Source organism: Ambystoma mexicanum, chromosome 1q (genome assembly GCF_040938575.1).
Source record: "Ambystoma mexicanum isolate Mex_15411 chromosome 1q, UKY_AmexF1_1, whole genome shotgun sequence".
NCBI classification, from domain to species: Eukaryota; Metazoa; Chordata; class Amphibia; order Caudata; family Ambystomatidae; genus Ambystoma; species Ambystoma mexicanum.
Window position 1 is genome coordinate 960,510,809 of NC_090922.1, and position 25,802 is coordinate 960,536,610.

Here is a 25,802-nt window from a genome sequence, read left to right on the forward strand (position 1 = left end):
GTCAAGAAGTGCCAAGTATTGGTTGAAAAGCCAGGGAGAGAGGTTAGACCTCTGGGGGACACCACAGGTAGAGATCGAGGAGAGGAGGAAGGACCCAAGTTGGACCTGGGAGGGTCAGAGAGAAAAGAGGTCCGCCATGCCAGGGCCTGACCAGTAATACCCAGGTTATCACAGACGGTTGAGCAGGATGGCATGGTTGACCATGTCAAAGGCAGAAGGAAGGTCAAGTAAGATGATGACACAGGGGGTGTTGGAATCAAGGTTAGAGAGCAGATCTTCACGGATGTTCAGGAGAGCGGTTTCCGTGCTTCTGGCAGCTCTGAAGCCAGACTGGTGGTCATGAAGACAGCCAACAGATTCAGTGTTATGATTAAGCTTGGAGATGGCCAGGTGGGCACAGAATGGCATTCAACAGGCTTACCGTGTTCGCTCCCTGGATGTGGTGTTATGAACTTGCTGTCATGAAAATAAAAAGATGGCAACTATAACAGACATACTTGTCTTAACCTAGCATGGGGAAATGACTTCCTGTCAGTAAAATGAAATGTCAGGATCCTAAACCAGGCATTCTGTTATCTGGCTTTACAGGCCAACTATCAAAACAGTTACATAATGTTAACAACAAGGGCCTAGTGCTTTAGGGATGAAGCTGCACTTTTTTGGTCTGAGCAAAGGACCATTCAAAGGATATGTACAGCTATGCCCAGCTACAGACTGGCATGTGGGACCATTCTTATTTGGGATATGGGTTCCCAAAAAGAGATGCAGATAGTTGTTGGAAGGTGGATTCAGGAAGTGAATCAAACCTTCCATCAACTTAAAGCGGACTGAATGAAGATGGCCTTACCAGAGACCTAGTCCACCGTCTCCTTTCCTACATAAAATCCAGGGTTAATGGACCCTTCATGTGGCTGTGGGAAATTGAAGGAAATTTGGGTAAGCTGCTCACTGGGATGTGCATGGCTTGTTTGCAACACCTAGCTTACCTTTGCAATGCATAGGAAAACCAGAATTCCCATAGTGATTGTTAATGAGTATCAAGACTACGCTTGCAAGGACAAAAATGTTCCATTGGTTTTAACTTTCAATACAAGATCTAGATTCACCTTTCTGTAATCTGCCACCTGTAATTCCGTACATCTCCAGCCAATATAATTGCCACTCAATTGTATTTATCAAGGCTTGGATGTAAAAGCTAAAATGCATTAAATAGCTCACTGTAATTACATTTCAGGCCATATCCTTCAGCTGGAAACCCTTTTCAAAGCTGCCAAGCATGGTGGGATGTTATCCGAATCATGCATACAATAGATAAATGTGTGACATGACACTTGATATTGGTATGCATACGTAACTTAAATTTTCTCCATTTATAGAGGAGTTTTTGTGAAGTTTATTCAGGTAGTATAAGTGGATTGCAAAGGGTTATATCCCACTAAGCCCAACCTTGACAGTTTGGACTCCTGCAAATTATTGTGGTGACAATCGTAGTTTCTTTTTATCTGGTGTCTGTGCAGAATTCTTTAACAATAAATCCAACTTTGTATTGCTATGTTATATAACTATAGGGTACCTAATGTTCATGAAAACGTAAGAAGCCAAGTAGTGCATAGATTGTCAAGCAAAACAAAATAAAAACACCATCAAGAATTAACAAATTCTAGCCTACAGCAGTTTTTGTGATGTAGCATGTGATAAGCAAGCGTGCCCAAGCACAAACCTGAATGTATACACATTGCAGAGATATGCAGTTGACACCACACAAATAAAACAGAGGCAACAGCAAACTTCAGTGACTGGCGAAAATGGGGCAGGGGTAAAATCGGGCAAGTATGGAGTACATAAGACAGAAACAGAAACCCAGCGGACAAACACTAGTGAGTGGAACCTTAAGAGGCAGAAAAAGAAAACTCACTACACCTACATTTCCATAAGCCTAGGTCACACTATTATATTCACATACATTGGCTAAACACATTATTTCATCTTTTGCAGGAGCAAAATGCGTTTTAACCATCGATAGTAGAAAAAGAAGCAAAGGAGTGAGTGGCTTAAAATGAAAAAGCCTGCTGCAACAAAGAAAAAAAAACAAATTATTTGCATCACTTTATACTTCTTGCCATGGTTTCCTTCCTCACTGATGGAATTTAGGGTGTTAGAAACTATTCCAGCCACCATTTGTTAGCCCTTCAAAACCCTAGAATGGCAGTAACCCCATATCCCTAGATTTCTGACTTGGAGGATCAAGGCCAACTTCACCTCCTCAAACATACTATAAAAATTGCTCCTGCTGGAAATACGACTCAATTTCTACTCAGTCTATACATGTATGCCTGCAACCCAAGGCAATGTGTAATGAATGACCTAGCACTTTAAATGTTCCTTTTTCATACACAGCTTAGATATTAAATAAGGTTTTGGAAAAATTGAATTCACATTTATTACTGTCAAACAGGTGTTAAACTTTACATTGGATTAGTGATGGGCTCATTATTAACAGGTTTACACAAAAGGATGAAAAAAGCTGCATTTTGCCGAAAATGTACATCAGATTTTTTTTTATCATTAAATAAATTAATTGCTAAATATAGTCAACAGTAACATGGAAGTGTAATACTTGACATTTTTTATTTTTTTAAAAAGTTTGTTTTCCCAAGAAAGGCGGTGATAAGTGTTCAGTGCTCTGTAATTCCACTGTTGAAGAATTAACAGCAAAATCATTTACAACTTGTACCAGATATGAAGAGATTTGAATAGGTCACCTTGCAACATGGTAAGTCCAGAATAATTCTACCCAAATAAAAAGTCATTTTGGCAACATGAAATTCTAAAGTAACAACACTCTTGGAGCAGAACACTGTTTACATGTAAACAAGTGGAGATTGCTACTATGTAGTGTGAGAAAAACATGTTTAACATATGTGCAACCAAGAGCTTTTCACAATATTTTCTGCAAACCTTTTAACATGTTTTAAGGAGAACCATATCCAATATCTAATAGACATGATTGTTTTTATCATCACAATAGAACAAAATATAATTTATTTAGCCATTTTTCATGAGAATAGTTTGCTGTACAGTTGAAGAAATAGGAAATAAGGCCCATGGCTTGATTGCTAGTGGTTAGACATTGTTTTCAGTCTTTGCCTCAAAAGAGAAACCATTTGCAGTGAACTGCAAAATGAAGCAGGAGTCCGGCCTGCTTTTGCAAGTCTTGAGCATTACAATAAACTAAATCTGTCCCACAGGATTAACAGCCTACTACTTGTATATAATACAATGTAGGCATTACAAAAAAGTACGCAGCCATATTTACAAACTTGCTTTGAAAACTGCTGCTGTCAAAATAGCTGAACAAGTTCCTTCCTATTCCCATAATTCAGCAGCCGAAGATTTGAATACCTCAATGGTCTCTTTTCTTTGTAACAAATAACTTTTAGTATACTCTGTGTATATACAAGGGTTTTGTTTATAAAAAAAATTCACAGAACTACAAGGTCCATTCATAGCCTCCACACTGAGAACCACGTGGCAACAGATCAAGTCTTCCAGCAGATAGGTCTGAAAGACCTACGAGTCTTAATGTGGCTTTTGCATTTCTAATAAATATATCATTAAAGGCTTGTCACAAGTTGCATCTGTCCTTCCCTGACATCACCTTCTGGTATGCACCCTTCTTTGTTTATGGGGATTATATATCCATCGCTATTGCCCCTGCTTATTTGGTAATACATCTGAAGATGGTGTCCAGCGCCAAGATTTGGCATGCTTTTGTAGTAAATGTCCTCATTCTCACTTCTGTTAGAAGGAGAGAGATCTTCAATGTCAGGGCTACTCTCGGGATAGGGAGAGTCTTTCAGATTGGGCATGCTTGTGTACAGAGAGTCTCTGTTTGGAGATTGCAGGTGTTCCTCCGTCTCTGATGTTAACTGAGAAACATAGCTGTCCGTTTCCTCAGTCTTCATTTTCTGTGGATGGTACAAAAGGGAGTGTGTCCGTTGTGGAATTAATGGTGCCTCCAGCTCCTTGTGGTGAAGCTCTAGTCCTGGATTGTCACCATGCATTAAAGATGAGGCATCTGCTACAATAGCATCATCTTCACTACTACTTCCACCAATCACAACTTTGGCTGGGAGGGTGCGCTCTAGGTTGTGGTTTTTGCTGCTGCCCCGGAGGTTGTTGTGCACTAGTTCAGAGATGATCATTTTTTCAAAAGCAGTGTCGTTCAAACTTAAACCACAGTCTACAACTTGTAAACTATCACTATAGTCTCCGTTGCGAAGCGAGTAGCTGTTGTTGAAGTTACCATTTAGCGGTAGAGTATCCATGGCACTTGTATCCCGGGCATTGTTCAGAGAATGTCCTGTAATAAAAAAAAGTAAAAAAAGGAACAGTGGTTTACAGTTCATCTCTTGCTGATATGCCACTTACGCACAAGGAACATAATTCTTTAATGTGGTTCAGGACAAAATTGTACTTCAAGTAAGCTTTGACAAACATGAATATATCTGACATTTCCAAGCGTAAAATGGTGCACACCTTGTAGGAAAGATTCTAGCATAGTCATTATTTTACTAAGTTACGAATTGTGTAAAAGTGTGTTTCCCACAAGAAATCGTTCACTCCATGCCCTTGCATATAGAATGCAAAGCAATACATCTATAAGATTTGTTTTGATCCCAAAAGTGAGTTTTTGAAAAATATAACCCGATTTGTCCTAAACAACACTAAAAAGACGGGAGAGAAAATACTAAACAATAAAACGGGGTAAATGTACAACATAGACCCACATGTACTTGCAAACAGCTAACAACTCTTAACATTGCCTTTTTTTGAAAATGGAAAAAAAAATAATGAGGACATTGGGCAGAACTAATGTTTACATTCACAGCCAACCTTTCAAATGGGAAGGAAGCGGGCCAACAAGTATCACCCAAAAACATGACAGCAGGTGGAATGACTCACTTTGGACAACTCACATCATGTCTGTCTGCTCAGGCTATCTGGCCTAAGAGTAGCTGATATATAAAAGAAAGTAAAATGATTTATTGTAACATGATGAAGAATTACTAAGCTTCTCAGCAACTTTGTTAGAGCAAGGGTTCAGCAAATTAGATCACCAGCAATATTGGCCTCTTTACTAGTCAGTCATTTTTGGCATGAACATTCTGTCTGCCAGCAAATGCCCTAGACCTCTTAAGGTCGAAGTTCACCTGCAGCCATGCAGTCTGCATCAGTCAGTGACAGCACGGAATGAACTTGTATTGACAATTCTGAGTTAAGCCCACACATATCATGGACCTCCAGGTCAAATGCAGAAATGTAAAGAATTTCTGTAAGCGTGGGTCACAGAAATTATGCTGAATACATAGTGGAATGGTGGTCTATCCTTGGCTGACGCAGTTAAACTGCTGGAAGAATGGAAATTAAGGAAATCTAAGGACAACAGATGGCAGTTTTGGAGTAATGTGCGTTTTATCTAACATGCTCTTACTGAAATGAAGATGTACTTTCCAATCGGACACAGACAAAGCCTGCACATGTTTCCTGGTTAAAAAACAAATGAAGGAAGGAATTTTTTGAAAGAACGAATATTTGATATGGATGACGATGTCGATAAAGATGGACATATTCGTACAAAAGGGACATGGCTCTACGGAAATAGCCCAGTAAAAGTAAATGAAGGAATGGTACTGCAATGCCACTGACCACTGAGGCTGCAGAATTATATGCAAGGCTTGGAGGAGCAGGAGTGAATGAACAATTCTTGTTTGGAAAAAGTGTTTGCCATGTCTCCATGCTTAAAGCTGCAGTTTACACAAGTATGTATAGTTTTTCAAAATAATGCTCTCAAAGAAAACAAACGTCTGGTGTGATTTGATGTCATTGTAACAGAATACCAGCTTGAATATGAAAGAGCTTGTAAATGGTTCAGCACAACTCTACAATCCCATGTGCAGAGAATTAGAAGGGTTATGGCATTCCATTGGGGGCCTCAGACAGAAAAAGAACTGTTTTGTAGTTCTAGGCCGTATCCGATTTTTTTCCCCAACGCTACCAACTATGTACATCCAAAATTAGGCAGAATCAAAGACAGCCATATTTTAAACGTCCTCTTCATTCTATGAAGCACATAATGGGATATAATTTACATTTCAAACATATATAAAACTGCAGATTTAAACATATTAGAAAGCATTTTGGGCTAAAAAGGCAGTCTTTGCTGCCCAAGATCAGGTAAATCACAAGTCTTTCCACACATAGCAAGAATACTGTGGGAATGTAGAAATGATAAATTAAACATTTCTGCTTGACGGTGCTCTGTTAAAAATCGCAAATTATTTCAGCATTCCAGATCAATAGCGTTTGCAAAACATCAATCAACAGTATCAATATATGAACTGCATCAAGTTTTGTTTTTTGGTCTAATGAATGGGAAATTCCACTTGTGAACCACTTGCCCGCTGAGCCCACTTCATGAACGCTATGTTTTATTTGTGCCCATTAAAAATCATGCTGAAAAAATTTACATTTGATAGGCAAAGTTAAGTTTTACTCCCATACTTGTCTCTCTGTAGGTCGCTAGAGGAAAGCATAAGGAAAAAAGAAAACCAAACAAGAGAATAAAGAAGAAACTGTTGTTTAGTTAAAAGATTTTCTTAAGAGCTACAATTGGATTTTAAATGGGAAACATTTTGGATTCACATTATGTTCTATGTTCATTAAGCATGTGGGCCAACGTTAACACCATTCTAACTATATAGTTATACATCTATGCAAATATGGAAAAGCGAGTGTACTAACAAACCTACACATAAATATTGTGCCCTATCTTTAAATCACGAAACAATTATACATTAGCGAGCTGCACCATACTATAGATTGTGCGAATGTACGTTAACCATCCCTCCCACTACAAAAAAAAGAAAAACAAATCAACTTAAAAAGCTGATTTCATTTATGAACTCAAAAAAAAGGAAATGGTCCTCATAGGATATAGATGTGGTACCTCTAAATGATATAAATCTTGCAGATGGGCTCTCAGACCATGTGATGTCAGTCTTGTAATAGTATATTAAGATTTATGCCACCTGTGTTAAAAACATGGATAATTACTGGTAAGTATTATTTTTGCTCACACATTTCTATAATATAGTGCAGTTTTAAAAGCCTGGCACGGGCAATGCTGCAGTAGGTTAGAAACATAATTCTAAACTATTAAGTTTGGATGAGAAAATGTAATAGCGAGCAAAGAAAAGCAGTTTATATAGTAAGTATTTGCACACCTGATGAGTTAAACACAGGAGCAGAAGGGGTATTACACACAATTGTTTCAGCGAGCAATGTGTTATAAGGGTTGTTAGTGCCGTGGGGTCGAAGAAGAGGGTTTGTTAGTAGGTAATTGCCAGTCATTCCTAAAGCAAAGAAACACAAAGAAAGGCATCAGTTTCCTAATTTTGATTAGGCAAAATACGTAGATTACCTTGAATTTCTTTCAAGTCTATTTCATAAATACCCAAATATAAAATTGCCTGCTGTGACGGGCTATATGCAACACTTGATTTAAAGTGAAAGGGAGATTAGCCACACTTCACAAATTCACTTGTGCTTTACACTTTGCCAAATAAAACTGTCAAGTTTATTTGACAATTTATACAAAATCACTGCCAAAAACAAGAATGGAAATTAAATGCTTCAAGAAACTGACTATGGTTGTGCAGCTCAATTTATGTGTGCAAATTAAGGTAAAAGCGGTTGTGAACAGTCATGCACATTCTCAGACGTGGAACCGTGCTCCTCCCACTAAAAAATAACACCTATTTATTTGAAAAATAAAACAAACACGAAAACGAATGCAAACAGAAAATAATGCAAAAAAGCCTTGCATGGTTTATGCAAAAGCGCACATGCTGCATGAAAGCACAATTTCCATAAATACATTAAATCATTTCACATTTTTTCCAACAGAAGCATTTCTTCCAGTCTCTTCAGATATATATGCATGCGTAACTAATAAAAAGCATTTATCGTTTTGAGGTTAGCCAAGAAAAACTTAATTCTACACTTGCACACATATTTAAAGAAAAACATGTTTTAACATGCAATAATTTTGCTTTTATGTTTTGTTTATTTCATGTTGGAGAAAGTAAACCGTTGGAGTGCATTAGAGCTTTAATTGCCCATTTACCCAAAATTGTTAGAAGCAGTGGTGAAAAGGCATCAGATTCCACAACCGAGCTCAATGTGCTCGAAGATTAAATGTTTGATCAATTTTGGCCTTCCCGCTGCTATGTAAAGTAGGCAGCAGTTTGAAGTAGTACATACCATAATGATTCAGAAAGCTGGGCAGTGAGTTATATTGTGAAATTCAGTCCAAATAAATACAAAATCAATTATTCGTTTCACTTGTCTGACTAATGGAAGTAAAATGAATTGCCAGAAAAACTAAGGTGGATTTGTGCTGTTTACACTGACACTTGCCGAATAGTTTGATCTATGATGGATTATTAAAATGTTGAGCAAACCCAGTATAGCCAAATCTAAGATGCATAACCTGCTGATGTGCATTTTATTTACTGAGATTTTCTGGAAATCATTGTAAACCTGTTTCTGAAGGAGTACATTCTGTCCACATTTGGCATTGAGTAAGATATAATGTGCAATGTAATGCTTACAGATTCTTGCACGATTGATAAAATGAGAATTGCAGTGCTCTGTTAAAAAGGATCACATTAATCAGAAGGGACCACCTAACAGACTATTTACATTCTTTTGCACTTTAATGATATAAAAGCAAATGCTACCCATCATATGTAAAATATAATGAATGCTACCAACAGCATCCAATGGAAGTCTTGACATTGAACGTAACATTAATGTAGTCTTGTATAATTTAGATAGAGCTATCATTCCAAGTATGAAAGTATCATACTTTTTAATTTCCAAATGGGACTTTATTGTAGAACATTTGAATGGCTAGAATGGCAACATATATTGAATGTTTCGTGTCTAGTTAATAACTAGAAACTATTCTGATTTTAGGGGAGCATATTTGTAGTTCACAGATAAGGATTTCCATTTTAATTAAGACCATTCTGTTTAGACATGGACCTAGTTTCATGATGTGTCTATTTTCACAAAACAAATCAACTTTATTCTTGTTGGTCACAAATTCAACTAGGCAGTCAGTGAAAGTTTAGAATTATGTTCTAGCTTTTAGGCTAAACAATTAAATTGATCTTATTTAAATAGACACTCCTTAAATGTTTTAAGTGAGTGACCACAGAGCCAACCGCTTGAGTGAACATGAAAACAAATATAATGGATGTTCTAAAGACTGCAACTAACTTTTACTGGAAAAGACTGGCACAATAAGTATTAGTGCATGGTTTCACTACAATCTACAATTAAATAAACCTGCATCTTGACTCAAGATGGGTTTTCTTACCTTGATTAAGTGTAGATGTGCTATTGATATCACCTGAGATAAATGACGACTCAGACTGTTTTCTAACAGTGTCATTCCACATCCTCCGTATACGGCTCTGGAAATAAAATACCAATACCTGTAAGTATCAGGTATAAGCAGTATGTTTATAGATTCCCAACTATAGATCTACCCTTCATGTATTTCACATGGTTTTTAATTAAGAAACACATTCTTTCAACTGGCAAAAATGCAATTATAGATTTGCATAGCTCCTTAAAATTGGTATGTTAGTGCCAAGTGTTGCGCATAATAAATGTTTAACCACACGTTGCTATTAACAGAATAATCATTTCAAAACATCGGATTCCATAGGAAAAATCAGGCATGAAAATCAAGGTCATCACTAAAACTGTTTTTTCCTTTGGCAGTCTACACAATGTTAATTAAAATCTGCTGTCAAAACACTTACCTGTGTGCCAGATGAATAACGAGCACTTGTTCTTGTGGTCGAAGCCTTCACTGAACTGTGGGGACTTTCAGTTGGTAGTCCACCACAACAATAAGAATGTCGAAAGCATTTGCTATATTCCTTACGGACCTTTATTTAAATAGAAAAAAAAGGCAGAATGAGGCACAAAAAAGTTATGGGCAGTATAAATGACTGACCCAAAAGAGCCTTGTGAGAAGCACACTAAGAAAATACAGCACAACCATGATATTTTAAAGCAGTATTTTATATTTTCTTTTTTAAAACAGTCTATGTATAAAGTACACCTCCGAGTTCAGGCATGAGCAACTACAAAATCAATCGGGAGTTCAAACTAGAAAAATAATAGGAAAATGTTCAGGCACCCATTAGCTCATCGGAAGGGGGGCTGACCAATGAGGAAGCTCGGAACGTGGGATGCATTTGCTGGTAGAAGCCTTGCGTTCCGAAGCAGCCTGAGTGCAGTTGGCATGCGCTCACTTCCATTTACCGCTCCTCCCTCACCCTTTAGCACCCACATAGTTCATACGCTGGTGCCAATGGTCTCTTTTAATACACATTAAAAAAATCTTTCCTTGCAGCCCGAAGCCACGCAGCAATTTTTAAGTCACGTTTCCATGTTGGTCACATCACGGTCATCCGCAAGGTAAGATTTAACATTTATCATTTAAAACACACCCTTTGCAACGTGTATGAACTCTTCCCACCATAGATTTAAAAATAACCTCAGAGGTTTTAACCTGGAACCAGCAGTTTTAAAAGTTTATAGCCTGAATTAATGCCCACAATCCTATATACGGAGCTAGAATCTGGTGCAAAGTAGCACCCTAAAATGCACTGGAGGGGACTTCATGTAGACAACTACTGAGATTTTGCTGCGTTTACAAGTGGAGGGTATTCGTCCGAATCTAGGACGGAGGCTCCAAGTCGTAAAGTAAAAATGGCGATTGACAGGTTTACCTGAAATTGTCCCTTGGGAACAGGTGCAGTGGCAAGCGACTGGTGGAGATAATGAGAGTGAACACATAGGGCTGATTAGTCCAGAAGGACTGGATGCAAATGGGCAAGATATGCACTTGCAAAATAGGAGCACTGATCTGCACATGGAAATGTTTTGAGCGAATGATGTCAAGTCATTGGAGTTCTACTGTACCTAGCTCAGCCAATAGAGGCAAAAGTGGTGCCTGGCTAATCTTCAGTCTAGAAATGTATGCAGATTATGGGCAGACTAGTTTACCTTTCAACAAGAATGCTATGAAGAGATTGAATATCTTAGGTCCTTGCATTATAGACATAGCTGAGAATTCCACGTTGCCTGCTATTTAGAACGAAGCATCTTCCTGAAAGCAAACAGTAAAGTTGACAATTAGAGTGCTAACATTTGCCATTTCAAGAACCAAACCATGTTGCAGGGCAATTGGCTACCTTCTGGCAGCAATTGAAATTCCCTAAATGGACTGCGATGAGTTCTTTGGAAGTTGCCTGAAGAGAATGTGTCATTTATAAATGTTTAAATGCCCCTGGAAGAGGGTTTGGTTATCAGCAAATTTTAAAGGCCCCTGGAAGAGGGTTGGATTATCAATTTTAGAATTTGTGGTCAGGACACCAAAGTGGGTAGAATCCAAATGTTTGAGAAATTACATAATGACGAAGGCGTTTACTTTCTTGATTCCTTAAGAGGATACAAGGAAAACTTGTATGCTGTGTTAGGCAAGTTTCTCTCAAGTGAAATTAGGGATGGACTCATTAAGACATCTCTTGGTTTCAGGGCACCCAACTTCTAATGTAGGCCTGCGCTACCCAAGGTTAGTAGAATAGCAGAGCAGTCATGCTTATCTTAGGAAGAGGAATGTGAGCTGTACATCTGTACAAGGGAAACCAAAACATACATAGACCACAGAAACACACACACCAAGTTATGTCAAATATAGTTATTTATTTTATATATACAAAGGCAATAGGTATCAAAAGAAATGCAAAACAACTAACATTAAATACACACCAGGAGAATAGGAAGAAATAAAGCAGAAAATAAATCACAATATACACTTGCGACCAATCATGAATAACCTCAATAGGTAAGTAAAAGCTTCTTGGAATAGTTCAAGAATGGAAGAAACCAACATTAGCAAGTAAGTACCACTGTACTATTTCTTATCAGAGACTTGTAAGGCTTAAGCATTCATTCCCCAACATGAAAACGTTCAGGTTTTGGAGCGAAACAAGCACTGCCAAAGTCAATAGGGATGGAAGGTTTTCTATTGGGGAACAAGCACTGCCAAGGTCAATGGGTATGCAGCAGTTCTGATGAAATTCTTCTCTGTACTGGTAACGTTGGTTGGATTAAAAAAAGGGCACCGGGACTTCAGAGAAGCCTCCTCTAGGGGCTCAAGTTATTAGGCCTCGGTGACTGAATTTCAGTGACCATCTGAACAGCAGCGCTCCAAGAAAAAAAGAGTGACACTATTGGGTCAAGCTAAGTTTACTAAGAGCCTCACAGTACATGGAGTGATGATGATTCAGCTGGATGCCTTCACAGTGCACGGATGCAGACCCAGTCTTCTTTTCTTTGGTAGTGGTGATGAGAGGAGGGACTCTACTGCTCCAGGGTCCCATGCAGTCAAGCGAGGGACTCCCCAGCAAAGGATTCTTTGTCAGTTGTCGATTTGGCACCTTTTTGTCAGCACCATGAGCAAACTATCACTGCTGGTTGGAAACTTCCCAGTTACTCAGTCATGCAGTGAGGGGACTCGGAGGATTCTTGCTTCTGCAGGTCCACACGGTTGGCAGCAAAGTTCCTGCCAGATTTGATCACAGCAAGACGATGCACTCCAAGATGGTTTTAGGTATCTCTGTTATTGGGGTTTTGCAGACCAGGAAGGTCGCAGGACATCGGGGAATGACTCAGATTGAAGGTGGTCATGAGGCTGGTTATGCCCACCAGCCCAAAGGAGGCAGTCATCCTTGGCAGAGCTTCCCTTCTACACTCACAGAATCTTTTACTCTTTTTATGGTGCAATTTTTAAGACTCTCTAAAGAGTCTTAAAAGTTATCCTCTTTGGCAACATTTTGGCAATAAGTGCCTATTGTTCGTGGGTTGCCCTAGGGGCTACCCTTTTTTTTTTTTTTTTAATTCAAGATTTATTGATTTTGTACAAGTTCAACAGTCACTTACATCCAAAAATCTTCAGTAAATAAGTAGAGGGAGCATGTAAGGCAAGTACCATCTTCATATATCATGTGCAGTAGTTCCTGAAAATTAAACAGTATAATGAATAAAATCAACAAAACCCAGTCTCGCCCCCCTCCCCCCTCCCCCGCTCCCCCCTCCCCTCCCTAATATCTCCAAATACGTGATTGAGAAACACCATTAAACAATGAGACAACACCAGAAAGCTTCGAGTATAAATATGATATCCGACCAGGACACATAACATGACCCAAGGAGCCGCCACAACAAAAATCTTCGTTTGTTATCATTATTGGCACAAATCGCAACAATATACTGCACACATTGTCTTTACAAGGCATGCTTGGCTCTGAACTCAGACCAGGCACTTTCGACATCAGTAAGATCTCCGCGTAAAGCGGCGGTCAGGTAGTCCATTCTATAGAGATTCTGGGCAACCCCAAGCCATTCAGTTTTACTAGGGAGCTTGGGCCTCTTCCACACCATAGTGAGGCAGGCTCGTGCAGCCATCAGCAGACCCTGTACCATCCTAGGTGCTTTTACAACTTCGTCCCCTGTTTCGATCAGACCAAACAAGATAAACATTGGCTGCTTCACCCTTTCTTCATCGTCCAGATCCCTGATCCAGCTAAGAACCTCTGACCAGTAGGTCTGGACCATGGCACACCCCCACCACATATGCCAGTAACCAGCCCGCTTCCCACAGCCCCTCCAACAATATGGGCTAACCCCCTGATACATTTTGGCAAGCCTGGTCGGGTCGTACTGCCATCTATACAAAAGTTTTATGGCATGCAGTTTGTACTGGCAGGATATTGAGGATTTCGCAGTGCGTCTGCAGATGTTTAGCCACAGCTTTTCGGAGATTTGTCTGCCCATATCTGCTTCCCATCTGCCCTTAAGCACCAATGAGGGGGAGATATCAGTCTCGATCAGGGCCGAATACATAGCACTTATCAGACCACTGGAGCCCGTACATCGATCAAGGATCATTTCAAATGGGGTAAGATCCCTCTGCAGCTGGTCCTTCCAGATTGACCTTGTCATTACCCCTTTGAGTCTCAAATACAGGAAGACTGAGAGCGTGCCTATGCCAAGCGCCTCCTGGAGCTCTTGTATGGTTATAAAGGTTCCGTCGCGCCATAATTGGCCCGCTCTTTCCAGCCCCGCTTGGTACCACGTTTAATAGCTTCCCGGTTCTGGGATTGCGTCTCGGATCCCTGGTGACCAAAGGTGACCCAAGGGAGATGGCCACGTCGTGACTCCCATCATTTTCCTGCCTGGTTTCCAAATTGCCCATAACGTACCTAAGATAGGGTGGGATCTGACTCTTTCACGCAACTGGGATCTGGGGACCCATAACCATTCGGGCACAATAAAGGGACGAAGGTGATAATTATCCAGCGCTATCCACTGGGGTTCCGAACGTTGCCTAAAGTGTGGGACAAGAACTCTAAGTTGCGCCACCCTGTAATATGTTTCCATGTCCGGGAGGCCTACTCCCGCGTTGTCCTTGCGGAGCTGGAGTAAGGGTCTTGGAATTCTAGGTTTCTGGCCCTGCCACAGGAAGGACAAAAACATTTTTCGCACATCCATGAAGTATTCCGGGGCATCCTAACGGGGAGCATCTGGAACAAATATAATATCTTAGGGAGAAAGACCATCTTTATGGCATTTAAACGGCCCATCCAGGAGATTGTGAGCTTGGACCACCGTTGGCTATCTTTCTGTAGAGCGTGTGACAGTGGTGGGAAATTAGCTCCATATAAGGAGTCAAGGTCGCGGGTGACATTAATGCCCAAGTAACGGAGGGTAGTAAGGCTGACTTGGACTCCTAGCGGGGCAAAGCGTACGATTTCGGAATCCCTACTCTTATCTATCGGGAGGAGGACTGACTTCCCTGTGTTGATTTTTAGGCAGGCCAATGCACCGTATTCCTCAATTATATCAAACGCAGCTGGGATCGAGTCTAAGGGGTCGGTCAGGTGAAGCAAGATATCATCCGCGTATAGCCCCAGTTTGTACTCCCTGTCTCCCACCGTGATGCCCTTAACTCTACCGTCACTTCTTAGTTTCTGCGCCAATGGTTCAAGGGACATCACAAACAATATTGCTGACAGTGGGCAACCCTGTCTCGTACCTCTTTCAAGGGGAAACCAGCGTGAATATCCTCCATTCACCGCCACCGATGTCGTGGGGGAGGTGTACAATGCTTTAATGGCGCGGCAGAGTTTCGGTCCCAACCCATATGACACCAACACTCTTTCTAGAAAGTCCCAAGACACTATCAAAAGCCTTCTCAGCATCCAACGACAAAAGAGATGGGTCCCCCTTCATTCCCTGTGTCTCGTGTAGTAAGTGGAGTGTTTTCCGCATGGTATCTGCGCCCTGCCTGCCAAGAACAAAGCCAACTTGGTCAGAGTGTACCAATCTAGGAAGATATGTTTCGAGCCGAGCCGCAATGACTCTAGCATACACCTTAGCGTCGATGTTAAGAAGCGAGATGGGTCGATAAGAACTACAGTATTTGGGGTCTCGACCTTCCTTAGGAATTACAGCCAGGAGGGCCTGAGAGAAGGACGGGGGGGGCCTGTCCTGTATTGAGAATATGGTTAAACAAGGATGCTAGGAAGGGGGCAAGGAGGGTGGAAAATGCTTTATAGAAACCCGGTGTAAATCCATCATCCCCTGGGGCTCTCCCTATTTTCAGCCTCTTAATGGCACTCTCCACTTCTTCCTCAGTGACCGGGGTATCTAGGGATTCGGCCTCCGCACCTGTGAGGGTGGGAAGACGCGCTCCCTCAAGATATGCGTCTACGCTTCCTATAGGGGGAGGGGGGTCACACATATATAGATCTTCATAGAAGTAGGCAAATGCCTCCTGTATGTCCTTCGGGAACGTGACCGTCGTATCTATCAGAGTGCCATCAGTCCTCTCAATTCGATCGACCCATCTCTCCGCTCTCTGCGCACGGAGGCGAGCTGCTAACAGAGCATCTGCTTTGTCCCCCTTCTCGTAATATTTTTGCTTAAGGCACTGTAAGGTCTGGGCTGTTTTGCCAGCAATAAGAATCCTCAATTCTTCTCTGAGTTGTTTAGCTTCAGTTAAATACCTAGGTCTGTCAGACGGGGTGGTCTGCGCCAAGTTCTGAGCCACGGCGAGCTTCTCCCTAATGCCCCTTTCTATCAGGGCACGTTCCCTTTTCCTTCGGGCCCCTTCCCTTATAAGGATTCCCCTCCAAGTAGCCTTGGCTGCTTCCCACACAGCTACCTTCCCTACCTCCCCTGTATCATTAGTGGGAAAGAATTGCTCGATCTCATTTTCAAAGGTCTCCTTAAAGACCGGGTCAGCCCAGAGGGATTCGTTACACCTCCATTTAGTATTGCTGGGTGACAGCTCATCCCAAGATATATCAATTGCAACCATGTCATGGTCTGACCATGCGGAGGGATATATAGTGGCAGCTTGCAGCACACGTAGAAGATCGTTGGAGAGAAAGATATAGTCGATGCGTGTGAGTGTGTCGTGGGGGAGGGAGTGAAAGGTAAAACCTCTGTCCAACGGGTGTAGATGTCGCCAGCTATCTACAAGGCCATTAAGATCAAGGGTAGACTTAATTTCAGCCTCAGTTCGAGTGTTGGGCGGGTCTAATGCGTCGGGCCTGGTCTGCCTGTCAATAGAGCTGTCCATCCATGTGTTAAGGTCCCCGCCCAGGACTGTGTGCCCCTTAGCCATGTTAAAGACCTTTTCAGAGATTTTGTGAAGAAAACGATTCTGCCCTTGATTGGGTGCGTAGAGTGTGGCCAGAGTGATTGTTATGCCCCCTATATTACCCACAACCGTGATCGCCCTACCCTCAGTGTCCGTCCATATGTCAAGAATTGTCATTAGGAGGCATTTGCGAACCAGAATTCCCACCCCTGCCTTTTTCAATATACCCGAGCTCCAGTAGGCGAGCCCAATCTCCCGTGACGGGATGGCTCTCTCCTCACCCCTCCGGTATCTCGTTTCTTGAAGGAACAGGATATCTACATTCGATCTTCTGAATTCCCTGGCCACCATTGATCGTTTTGTGGGAGAGTTCAAGCCTTTGACGTTGAGTGTGCAAATGCGTAATGTGTCCCTACGGGGTGCGAGTGCCATCGTAGGTGTAGTTAGTGATCGTGGGCGGCCATTCCATCTGTGCCACGGCACATGTCCTGCCGGCCATCGTTATGCATGGGTCGTCATTATAAGAGTGGATCCCAGAAAATCCCACGGAGGCCGACAACCAAATCGTCTGATGGATACCATAGACCTCAGTGTGGCCAAGGTGCGTCTGCGTATCTGTTGGATCAAGATTGATGCAAAGTGTGTGTTCCTCAACCTCCCCACCCCCCACCCCATCCCCAACACATTCGGCGCCCGATTCGCCCAGGTTGACATCACCCAGCCGAACTCGGACCACCAGTGGAGACCGCAAAACAGGCGGTCCTACCATAATAAAGTCACATATATCAGTGAGCCCCCAACTTTTGTGTGCACCTAACAATAACAATAATTCAATAACAGAGTCATCAACCCTCCCCCAGGAGCTAGCGCAATGTGAGTATTACGCCATATCACATTCCGAGCGTCTGAGACACACAGAGCTAAAGATACCTCACACTTGGAGAAAGTGACCTTTCACAGTTTGGCCTGCAGGCCATCTATGGAAGTCTCATAGCAGGAGGTTGACTCTTATGCATGAGTTCGTAACCCCCTCGGCGGGGTAATTTGCCCAGTTTACCTTTTACCCAAGGGTATGCCAAAGCACTTCAGGCACCTTGTCAGTGTTCCATGTCCTGGGAGGTGTTCATCTTTCTGAATTTCCTAGAACCTGGGATCTTCCTCCGCCGTGAAGCCTTGATTTTCCACTCACCACCAGATGTTCCTTGATCCTCATGAGAGGGGGCACCTTCCGGCGAACCTATCAGATCCGAAGCACAGTCAACAATGTCCTTCTCCGTGACAAGTCTCAATGTCGAGCCTTCCCATTCGAAGGTGAGGGAGAATGGGTACCCCCATCGGTACCTGACGCCCTTGTCTTTCAACATTTTCGTGATCGGAGAGCACTTTTTCCTCATTGCTAGTGTGAGGGATGACAAGTCCTGGTAGAGAGAAATGGTGGAGTTCTCCAAGGACAATTGTGAGGCGTTTCTGGCCTTGTCCAAGATTCGTGCTCTGTCCGCATAGTTATGAAATCGAGCCAGGACCGATCTCGGGGCCCCCGGTCTACCTCCAGCCCTATGGATTCGGTCAATTTTAGGTGCGTCAATTGAGTCATCGTTGTAGAGGAGCTTCAGGATAGTGTGTAACGATTGCTTCAGGTCTAGTTCGGTTTCACCCTCTTTCTCAGGAAGACCAAAGACTCGAATATTGTTACGACGCTCCCTATTTTCGAGGTCGTCGACCTTAAGGCGCAATTCGTCTTCTCTGTTCGATATGTCTGCAATGCGGTGATCCATTTGTGCTTCCAGTACGTTCAGAGATGTTTGGTTGTGCTCAACCTGCTCGAGCCTGTCGTCCATTTTGTCCATCCTCTGCGTGATCTTATCTATCCTGTTACCAATATCTGCTCGCATGCCCCTCAGTTCGGCAAGCAAATCAGCTACATCCGCCTTGGTCGCGGCAGCCTCGGATCCTGCTGTCGACATTGTAGAAATCGAGGAGGGCCCTGGGGATCTGGCAATTGGTGAAAACGTGTATTTCGCCAACTTGGTCTTAGGGTCCATGAAGGGCGGCACCCCAAAGCACTTGGCGGGGTGAAAAATGTCCTAGCGGTCTCCTATTGATGTAACGTTAGCACCCGTAGTCGCGGGACAGCGCGAAGGACCGCTCTTGATACGGACACAGGCCACCAGGGCCTCTCGAGTTTTGTTCCAATATGTACTCGTAGAGTCCTCCTTCACCCTCCTCACCGGCTGCGCAGCCAAAGCGTATCACCTCTCAGGCAGCGAGTGCCGTTCCCGCAACACCAGAGAGGGCCCCCCCTGGAGGGTAGGTAGGGGGGAGGATGAGGCCCCACCGTGCCGTCAGGCCGAGGACAGGCCGGCAAAGACCAGCAGTGGAGGGGACAGATGCCCCGCGATGCAGGGGGGGACGAAGGATCCGCTTACCGTGCCGCGGCGGGGGTGTCAGCGAGCCCCAAGAGGGGGCTCCCAGCCGCACTGAGCAGTAGTGCACAGCAGGTTCCTCACGGAGCTCCAAGAGGTGCGCCGGGTCAGTCACAGAACGCGGCTCTTCCCGCGTATACGCAGGCCTGGACTGGAAGTTCCGTGGGACGCACGCCGCGCCGAAGGCCTCAGAGCGCCGATGTTGATTTCACCACGATGCCGCCTCCGATTTTCTCTGGGTTTTCTCTCATGTGGGGGGGGGACACCGTCCCACGTCTCTCGCTCAAGAACCAACTCTGGGGGGGGTCTCGAAGTGGGGGCTCACTGCCACTTTCCGGACCCCGTGTAGAGCGCACACACGGAGAGGCGACTCATCCGTGCGCCCCCTGGTGGCCAGTAGGGGGGCTACCCTTTTAACTTTCACTGTCTAACCTTATGAGAACTACAGTTCCCAAAAGTAGAAAGGATCTTTGGATCCCTTTTACATTTTATTATGTGAGACGAGCAACCCCACACCTTATGTGGAGTGCTAGGGAGACTGAGTATCCCCTCTCTCATTTTAAATCTAACATTTATGTTACATGGACAAACTTCCCTTTAACGGCTGGTGTTAGTGCACCTTTTTATTAATTAGGTGCACCTTGAAGAGTGTCCCAGGAATGCCCCTCTTCGCCCCCAGGAGCATGACAGGAGGTAGAGCCAGGGATGCTCCAAGTCAATCATCTTATTTCGGCTAAATCCCAAGTGCACCATTTGCTGACACATACACAGAAAGGTATCCCCTCAATCAGCCATACAGAACAAATCCAGTGCATATTCTTAAAGGTATTGGGGAAGAAACGGATCATGGATGGGAATACCATAATGGACAGTCTCAATTAAGCCTCAAGAAGATATGATGCTGACATTAGTGACACCACAACATAGCAGTTTTAGTCATGAAGCACACTCGCACATCTGCACCGCAGTACACGAACACACATTCGCATACATGAAGAACATGCTTACACAGTTCTATAGCTAGAGGGCAGATACATACTGTCAAAGCTTTTATAATTTTTCTCATTAGCCAAACGCAGTGTTAGGCAAGATTGTATGCAGTAACCCTGTGGGAGACTACACCAGTCTTAGTATTAGGTAACCTGCCTACTGGTATAGGTTTGTACTACACACATTGGTTGTGTGACCGAGTAGCCAGACTTCTCTCAAGAGGGGTAAATGTGAGCTGTAGAGCTATAGCATCGAAATCCACACATACAAGTATACAAATAACAGTTACACAAGATTTTCGGTCAGTTTTAAATAAGCATTCTTTAAAAAGGGCAATGTGCAAAAGTATAAAATGTACTTCATTACATGTTCTCAGAATATGATATGATATGCCATTTATAGCGCGGCTATACACAAGTGTTTCAAGATAAGTAGATACTCCTTAGAGATGCTTCATACGCACTTCCTACACCCTTGGGTGACTTCAATTGCTAGGATAGTAATGGCTTTTATATATCACTTTTGTTCTTGGTAAAATTTGGAAGTTGTGGAAAGGAAAGTTTGAGGGAAGGAAAAGGTAAAAAGGTTCTCAAAGCATGTGAGCACTTTTAAATCTTCCAATGAAGTCTAGATAAAACCTTTCCCAGCAATATTATTTAAAAACCAATGTATCACCTATGAGGGACAGTTCGAATCAAAGTCAATGGGTTATAATAGTCTGCAAGGAGCCTGGACAGCCAAAGTCAATTTGGCACAAAGTCTATGGAGATGAGGCACTTCTTAGATAGCAAAAAAAGTAATCCACAAAGTTAGAGTGTGTTGTAGAAAATTACTGTTGGGCCACAAGCTGTTACACTTGTGAAAAGTTAGAGCTGGAATTAACTCTAGAAAAGCAACTACTCCAAGTATTCACTGAGAAAAACAAGCTACAAAAGGAGGCAAAAGTCAGAAGAAGAAGAGGTTAGAAGAAGAGGATCCAGCTGGCGTCTGTCCTGGTTGCAGTGTTGCAGATCCTGTGTTCCTGGGCCTCAGTCATGGGGACAACAGGGAGCACGTCTGGAGGACTCCTGCACAGCATTTCGGAGGTCGGCAGCAGCTAGGGCTCTTTTCAGTTCAGCAGCACTTCGCGGTTTCATCTACCGACAAATAGCACCACTGATCTTGAATGCTGGATGGGCTCCTTCGAGTCCAGCACTCTGGTGAGGTGAGGTGTCGTCCTGCTTCGGGAGGGTTCTCAGAATCTGCCTGGAGCTTCGGTCCGGCTTAAAGACATTGCACTAGACTACGGATTTCTCGACACCTGGCACTCGGTTCTAGCAGCAGCAAAGTAGTACAGCCAGTTGGGGAAGGTCCTCCAGCAAAGTTCGCCTTGGGGTTAGTTGGTCCCACTAACCCAAGGCAAGATGTCGTCCTCTCCCAAGCTTCTCCAGTCGATTTGGAAAAGGTGTTTCAGCACACTTAACTGGGCAGTCCAGGAGGATTCAGCAAGCTTCTCTTCACGATTCCTTTGATAGACGTTTCTTCCAGTGGTCGACTATCTTCAGTCTGCGAAGCCTTGCCTTTTATGCAGGTTTCTCCCATACATTCACAGTTTAGCTGTCACTCACACAGCAGGGTGGCTGTCCTGCAAGGAGAGCCAGCAAGCCAATCAGCACTGGGTGCATTCAGGTAACCAAGGTGACTAAGGACAGGGAGTTTCAGGCACCTCTCGTGCTTCCTGCCCTGACAGACACACTGGAGCCAGAGGCGGTTTTCAGTACTGTGGCCCGCCAAAGGCAAAATGAACAAAAGTGTTAAAACAGGTTTGGCACGCAGAGTGAAACCCAAGAAAGACCTCACTCACAAACAAATGCTGCAAAAAGACGACAGGAAGGAATTTTGACACAATGATCCCCCCCCCCCCCCCATGGGAGCTATATTGCAGCTGAGGATTCAGCCTGCGGTAGAAAAGCACAATGGTAGGAAAATTAAACCACTGCCACCAGCTATTTAAAGTAGTGAGGGTAACATAAAACATGTTAAATGAGCAAGTAGAAAAAGGGGCTACTCCACACAAGATAGGTTGTGCTTGATCTACAGAGAAAAAAGGTAAGTAAAGTCAATTTCACTTTACTATTCTTGGGAACAGTAGTTCTCACAAGAAAATGTATTTGAACCTCAAGAGAAATCCTTCAGATTTCTCTGTGACACTGCACTGAGGATGCTGTGTGTCCCCATACAAAAAGTAGATGCCTATGGAGTTTATCAGACTCCAAAAACAAAAAGGAAATACAGAATCAAAATCAGATCAAAATACAAGAGGGTGAGAAAAAGGTCTCACTCACTCCAGTATAATAATTTTAAAAGTTCTTAAGTCCAGGAAAAGAGCTTGGGGTCTCGAAGGTTGAAGGGACTTCACACAGAAATTAGAATGCTCCCTAACATGCAGTAACGCAGAAATGCAAGGCAACAAGCGATCCTAAGCAAGCTTGCAGATGCTTAAGGCAATTAACCTGATGGGACTACAGGAGTATATATGGAGCATGGTAGGACCATATGTGTAACTTATAGGTTACCTAGCATAACGGGAGCATGTAGAAATCATATTACAAGTCTAAGGAAAATTACAAAAGGCCTCAAGCCAAAGAGCACAAGAAGAGCAAAGCAGGCTCACAGCCAAGGTCAGATCCACGGACGCATTCCAAACATTAGACAAGAGACCCAGCAGCTTACTCTCATAGGCAAAGGTGGTACACTTCCAATTACAATACAGACAATCGTTTCAGATCACCTTTAAGAGATGCTCAGAGAGCTGAGAACCAAATCGAGTCCCAGGCTTTGATGCTGGAAATGCATTGGAGGGACAGGGCCTCCGTATCCTTGTCCTTTATTACCTTATCATGTATGTTCGGTCTTGTTTTCCATGCAGGAGTTCATCTGGGATTCGTGGCGGTGTGGCTCTTCCTCTTTTTGGTTTGAACAGACCCTTGGGTTGCCCTTATGGCACTCATTGGTGGGAGTACTACCCTGTAATCCTGGTGTATGTTTTTGGGCACCTGTATGTGGCCCACAGAGCAGGATATGGGCAGTTCCGTGCTGAATTTGACAGGTGCTCCGAGTATCCTCCATTATGGGATACAGAGGCCCTGCCATTGGAATCAGTTGATTCCTGATAGGAGACAAGATAGCCCCTGTGGCATCATGCTTTCTATTGCCTGTTGCCTTGTATTCCTGAAGTTCTGGGAAGCCCTGACTCTGCCCCTTCCCCCTGACTGGATGTTGGATGAAGTTCCATATATGGTAGTGTGGGGAAGTCCAGGCCAGACTGGCTGGAGCCTTCCCAATGACTATGTTGTGGGTACGCCTGTGGGGTGGGACCTGGGTGAATGGAGTGTGTGACGAATACACATTTCATGTCATGGGTGTATAGTATCTGGTGGTTGACACAATGAGACAGCCCCCCCCGAAACTAGTATGAATTCAGTGTGGAGTGCTGAATGGCAGAGTGCTTGTCTGAATCCATATTGCGTGTTGTGAGTGTCTGGATGGTGAAGAACGCCTTGAATGAACGGTGAGCCTGATTGGCTGCCTGACTGCCTGAATGCCCTTCTGAATCATGACCAAGCAGAGTGAATGGGAGACCAACAGATCTGCAGTGCTCCTTTGCCTAAGAACATTGAAACAAGGACTCCCTTGCTCATCCTCGTCGACTGCTTCAGCCTGACGGAGAAAGTCAAGGCCGCTGACGACCAAGGAGAATACGCCAGGGGGTTTCTCACCACCCGAAGACCGCAGAGACGCTGGGTGACTCCCCCTCCCCCCCCTTGCTGGGACAAAGTTATTCAGTAACTCTATGCGGGAACAAACACTCGTCGTCAAGGTGCACCACACGCCTCAGCTTGCAGGACGTTTCCTAACGATAGTCAACAAGCACCACATAAACCGAAGCTGCTGCCGACAGTATTCACCCTTTTTCTTCAGACTCTATACGATCCGTGGCTTCTGCCTTAAAGGGAGTGCACTCAAGAAGGGCCTGTCGACGACCCATTTAAGAACTCGATAGTTAAGAGTGGTACCTCGTAGACCTGTATATATTTGCCATTATAGTATTGCCAGAGTACATAGTGTTATTGTGATTGTGTACATAACGTGAACCTTACTTCTAGACTGTGTTAACCAACAGTGTGTGGACATTCCTTCGTGGGTTCTTGGGGACTACACTGTACTTCAGAACCAGCCCGCATCACCTCCTGAGAGCTTAAGCCTCGATTGCTCGACCATAGCTACCACATAGATAATCTTGGCTGGGGTGCTCTGTGCTACGCCATACAGAGAGCAGGAGTACAGACACCCCCTCCGGTGCTTTACACAGGCCTGGGGAAATCAGCTCTAGCCAATCAAAGAATAGAAAATCAGGGGTGGATAGCAAGGGGCAAGAACCAATGGTAAGCCCATTACTCTGCAACAATGTAATAGATAGTTTCTTTGGGACAGAACAGCCACCTGACATGAAATGACCAGCAGAATAACCTCTATAGTGTACTTCCAGAGAGATTACCACTCTCCATACCCAATCATTTGTGGCGCTAGGGTTTTTGGGGAAGGGCCAAGGGATGGCGTAATTTGTCCTCAAAACTGGAACGCAGACCATGGAATACTGAGATGTACTGGGAGATTCTTGATGGTCTTGCATGACCCATGTTGTTTTGTAATAAACCACAGTTCTAACTTGCCATTGGCCGAGTCCTACGTTTATTCTGGGGAAGGTTGTTGGGTCCTTGAGAGTCAAACGAACAACCTCTGGCATACCGTTTGCACAGCCCTGGTAAAGGCACCCATGGGAGCTCATTTAACCAAAATGGTCCTCCATCTTGTTTTTCGCCATTTTAGTGTTCCTTGTCTTTCCATGTGCCCCCTCCCCCCCTGACATCCAGGGCGTGGAATTCCTTTGTGTGATTTTTATCTTCGGACTCCCTGCCCAGGCTCCAGTGTCTGAAGGCAGGAGGCAGGAGGCAGGGAAGTAGTCCAAAACCCCACAGCCCTTTGTCTTCCAACCGGAGTGCGAAATTCCGGGTCAAACTGGGTGGCTGTCCTTTACACCCTACCCCCACCCAAGTTTGAATGTTGCAAGACTGATTGGTTGGGTTCCTGCAAAAAAGTTCAATCCTGGAAGCTGAAGAGGTAGTCTAGTACTGGGGAAAAAAATGAAGAGGAAGATAAATAATTCACGGCTGAAACGATTTCCAGAGACTGGAGAGCCTGCTGTGTAACCGGAGCCTGCGGTAGCCTTTCCTTCCAATCGACATAGGGACGTGGGAAACAACAACCCCGACCTAGAGCCTGGTGAGAGCCACTAGATTTGAGAAGACCTGTATTTTGAGCCATCCCATGCCTGTGCGGTGTCCTTTGCTGGGCTGCAATATCCCCAATACCCAGGGACCTGTAGCCATTGTGAGGTGGACTGTCTTCTGAATTCCGAATCTCATGGAAACTTCATGGGCATCCTGCTGGATCTCCAGAGGCATGATTCCAGTCTGCTGAGAATCCGACTGCAATATTCTGTCTTCTATACTCCTGAAAACAGCACCAAA

General features: G+C 43.7%; 1 protein-coding gene across 23 annotated transcripts in view; it reads right to left on the reverse strand.

Annotated features, from left to right (window-relative positions):
* Nucleotides 1–2,415: 2,415 nt before the first annotated feature.
* ADGRL2 (adhesion G protein-coupled receptor L2) overlaps nucleotides 2,416–25,802 on the reverse strand; it is a 401,410-nt gene continuing 378,023 nt past the window's right edge. For 5 of the 23 annotated variants that reach the window (XM_069641616.1, XM_069641613.1, XM_069641619.1 and 2 more), the window contains 5 exons: nucleotides 9,900–10,028; nucleotides 9,449–9,545; nucleotides 7,287–7,415; nucleotides 6,565–6,582; nucleotides 2,416–4,363 (listed from right to left, as the gene is read on the reverse strand). In XM_069641616.1, the coding sequence (XP_069497717.1) occupies nucleotides 3,615–4,363; nucleotides 6,565–6,582; nucleotides 7,287–7,415; nucleotides 9,449–9,545; nucleotides 9,900–10,028 (1,122 nt within the window). In that variant the 3' untranslated portion in view covers nucleotides 2,416–3,614. Of the gene's footprint in view, nucleotides 4,364–4,965; nucleotides 5,019–6,530; nucleotides 6,583–7,009; nucleotides 7,092–7,286; nucleotides 7,416–9,448; nucleotides 9,546–9,899; nucleotides 10,029–25,802 lie in introns of those variants that run through there. The other 18 variants (XM_069641615.1, XM_069641620.1, XM_069641633.1 and 15 more) reach the window with 10 other exon arrangements.